The 2805-nt window shown below is 26.5% G+C and overlaps 1 protein-coding gene across 1 annotated transcript; it reads right to left on the reverse strand.

The window, feature by feature from the left end:
- Positions 1 to 1446: 1446 nt before the first annotated feature.
- LOC147928223 (uncharacterized) lies at positions 1447 to 2430 on the reverse strand. The gene has a single exon (XM_087486065.1). The coding sequence runs from the start codon at positions 2428 to 2430 to the stop codon at positions 1447 to 1449; it is 984 nt and encodes a 327-aa protein (XP_087342191.1).
- Between the last annotated feature and the right edge of the window lie 375 nt (positions 2431 to 2805).

Genomic DNA, 2805 nt, shown 5'->3' on the forward strand with positions numbered 1-2805 from the left:
ACATTTTTCTTATTTTTAAAGATTCATCTCCATGATCTAATTTGGATTATCATCTTATAAGTAATCATTCTCTCCTCCTCTCCCACCAATATCAAATGTTGTTATATCTCACATGTGTTGTAAGAGTTTCATTCTATATTGTAATTTAGAAAGTATTATATATATTTAACATTGTTTTCAATTTTTATTTTATTTATATAAAAATAAAATATTTCTTTATATTTCTTGTCTTTCTAATCTATTCATATTTATTTCTTAAATTTCCATAGTTAAATTTAAATTCACATATGTTTGTTTTAACAGAAAAATCAGGTTTATTTGAGAATTAGATGTTCCTATTTCTTTTAAACGATCAATGTATAATATTTTATACTTTTGAATCAAATTATGGATCCACCAACACTCACTTTTAAATTAAATGGGTTTTAATTTTAGAACCTGGAAAAGTATAAAAGTTTGTTTGTAACTCCCATAATAATATCATACTATCATAGTAGTGTTCTCAATGAATTTAATTTAATATAATAAAACATGTTAAAAATGTATTAGTATGCATTTAATTGCACTTTTGTAACTCTCAAATAGTTATTTTTGATACATCGATTTCTGTATTATCTATTATAAGAAAGAAATATATCTCACTATAACCCTCATAGCCTCATATTTCAAATCTCACATAATTTTATAAATTATACAATATCATTATTTTCCCTTGATTTAACCAATGATATCTTAACTTAATAAAAGTTTCAATTTATTTGAATAGGATATACATGTAATATATGATATATACTTTAATTATCTTTTTCTATATGAAACATTATCATTTCATATAAATCAAAGTCGAGACACAATTAAAGACTTTAAGATAATAACCTAATAAAGTAGTTGCTGTTTTTTTTTTGTTTTTTATGGAAAATGTATTAGTCTAATAATCTATGGTTAGACTCACTTAGTTATATATGTATGAGACATTGCAAACTTACTATTTATTATTTTGATTTTTTCTTAATTGAAACATTTTAAATCTATTTAAACTATCACCATAAATAAATAAAAAATATGCATAATTTACACCACAAAATAAATTTTATGAAAATATATATCACAATGATTTTGAAATATGACTACAACTACAAAAATATATGGCATATAAGATACAATATGACTTAATTGCACTAAATATATTATCATCAAAAAAAAATTTGATTTCTTTGTTTTATTTAATTTCATATTACGTAGTCTTTAAATTTTGATGTACACCAAAAAAAAAAAATATTAATAATATATTAATTTATATTATTTTTTCAAAATAGAATAGCGATTACGTAAGAACTCACGCGTAGAGTGAGCTAATACCTAGTAAAAAAATAAACATGGAATTTTAGATATATATTTAATATTAGTATTCTTTTAATTATTACTTCAATATTCATATTCTATATCCTATTTAATTTGCATATCTGGTAGCTTACTAAGCATAAATTGATTTATCTTATCATCATCATCATTTCTTGGACTTAGAATAGCTCTTTCCCTAAAGAACGTTGGATCAGTTCTGCTTGCAAAATTTTCAGCGTAGATTTCTTTAATTATTGCTTGAATAGGATTTCCACTTGTATTAATTAATAAATCATCCGGAATTTCTATCTCCATATCTCCACTATTTATTTCATTGATTTTGCCATCCCCGATATCAAGAAGCCACTTTGTAAAAGTGGCGAGAGCACCCGCATCCATACTATTACGTGCCTTGCGAAGTCTCAAATTTTCGGTAAGTTTAAGAACCTTACAACTATTCCAAAGAACAAATGAGTTGATAGATGCTAAAACTGTCGCTACTTTTCCTCCTTCTGTAATAAAATGTAGAATCTGTCTAAAATCACCTCCTAACACAACAACTTTACCTCCAAAAATCTGGTCACACCTCATGATATCTTGCAAACTCCTATCCAAAGTTTCGTAACAAAACTTGTTCATCACTGGAGCCTCGTCCCATATTATGAGCTTTGCTTCTCTAATTAAGTCAGCAAGATCAGATTCGACATCGATCTTACACACATAATATTCATTAAAATTGATTGAAATACCAAATCTTGGATGAGTTGTTCTACTACCTTCCAAAAGCAAAGCATTTATACCACTTGAAGCAACATTCAGAATAATATTACCTTTAGACCTTAAATCAGCACCAAGAATAATCCACAAGAAAGTTTTCCCAGTACCACCAAATCCATGAACAGTAAACATACCACCTTTGTCGTGATTCACAGAGTGATTGATTTCTTCATAAACACGTCTTTGCTCCTCAGTTAGCACATGTAACAACTCATTGTACAATTCCTGTTGTTTATGAGGCTTATATATTCTCTCATATGCGATAAGCGTATTTACACATGTGTTCATCATACTATTATCTGGTTTAGGCATTTTCTCAAAGACCGTAAGAGACGTTCCACTCGATCGCAACATTAGTTCTATTTCAGTTAAACATATATTTTCCATCTAAGCCCGCGTCAACATTAGACCTACAACAGTAAAGTTAAACACTTATTTATAATTTTGTTTTGCGAAAAAAATAAATTAGATTCAATTAACAAAATAACAATTTGACTTGTGTGGGCAAAAACTTTTTTAAAAACAATTATTGTCAAAACTTTTTTGTGGTCAAATATATCACTAATTCAATTCTTTTATAAATTTGTGTGGGAAAATATATTTTTAAATAATAGTTCAACTAATTTAACAAACCAAAAAGTAAATTAATTATGAGGCTAAAAGGATTCCAACAAAAATGTAAATGGA

The sequence above is a fragment of the Camelina sativa genome, chromosome 14 (assembly GCF_030686135.1).
Source record: "Camelina sativa cultivar CO46 ecotype springtype chromosome 14, ASM3068613v1".
NCBI lineage: Eukaryota > Viridiplantae > Streptophyta > Magnoliopsida > Brassicales > Brassicaceae > Camelina > Camelina sativa.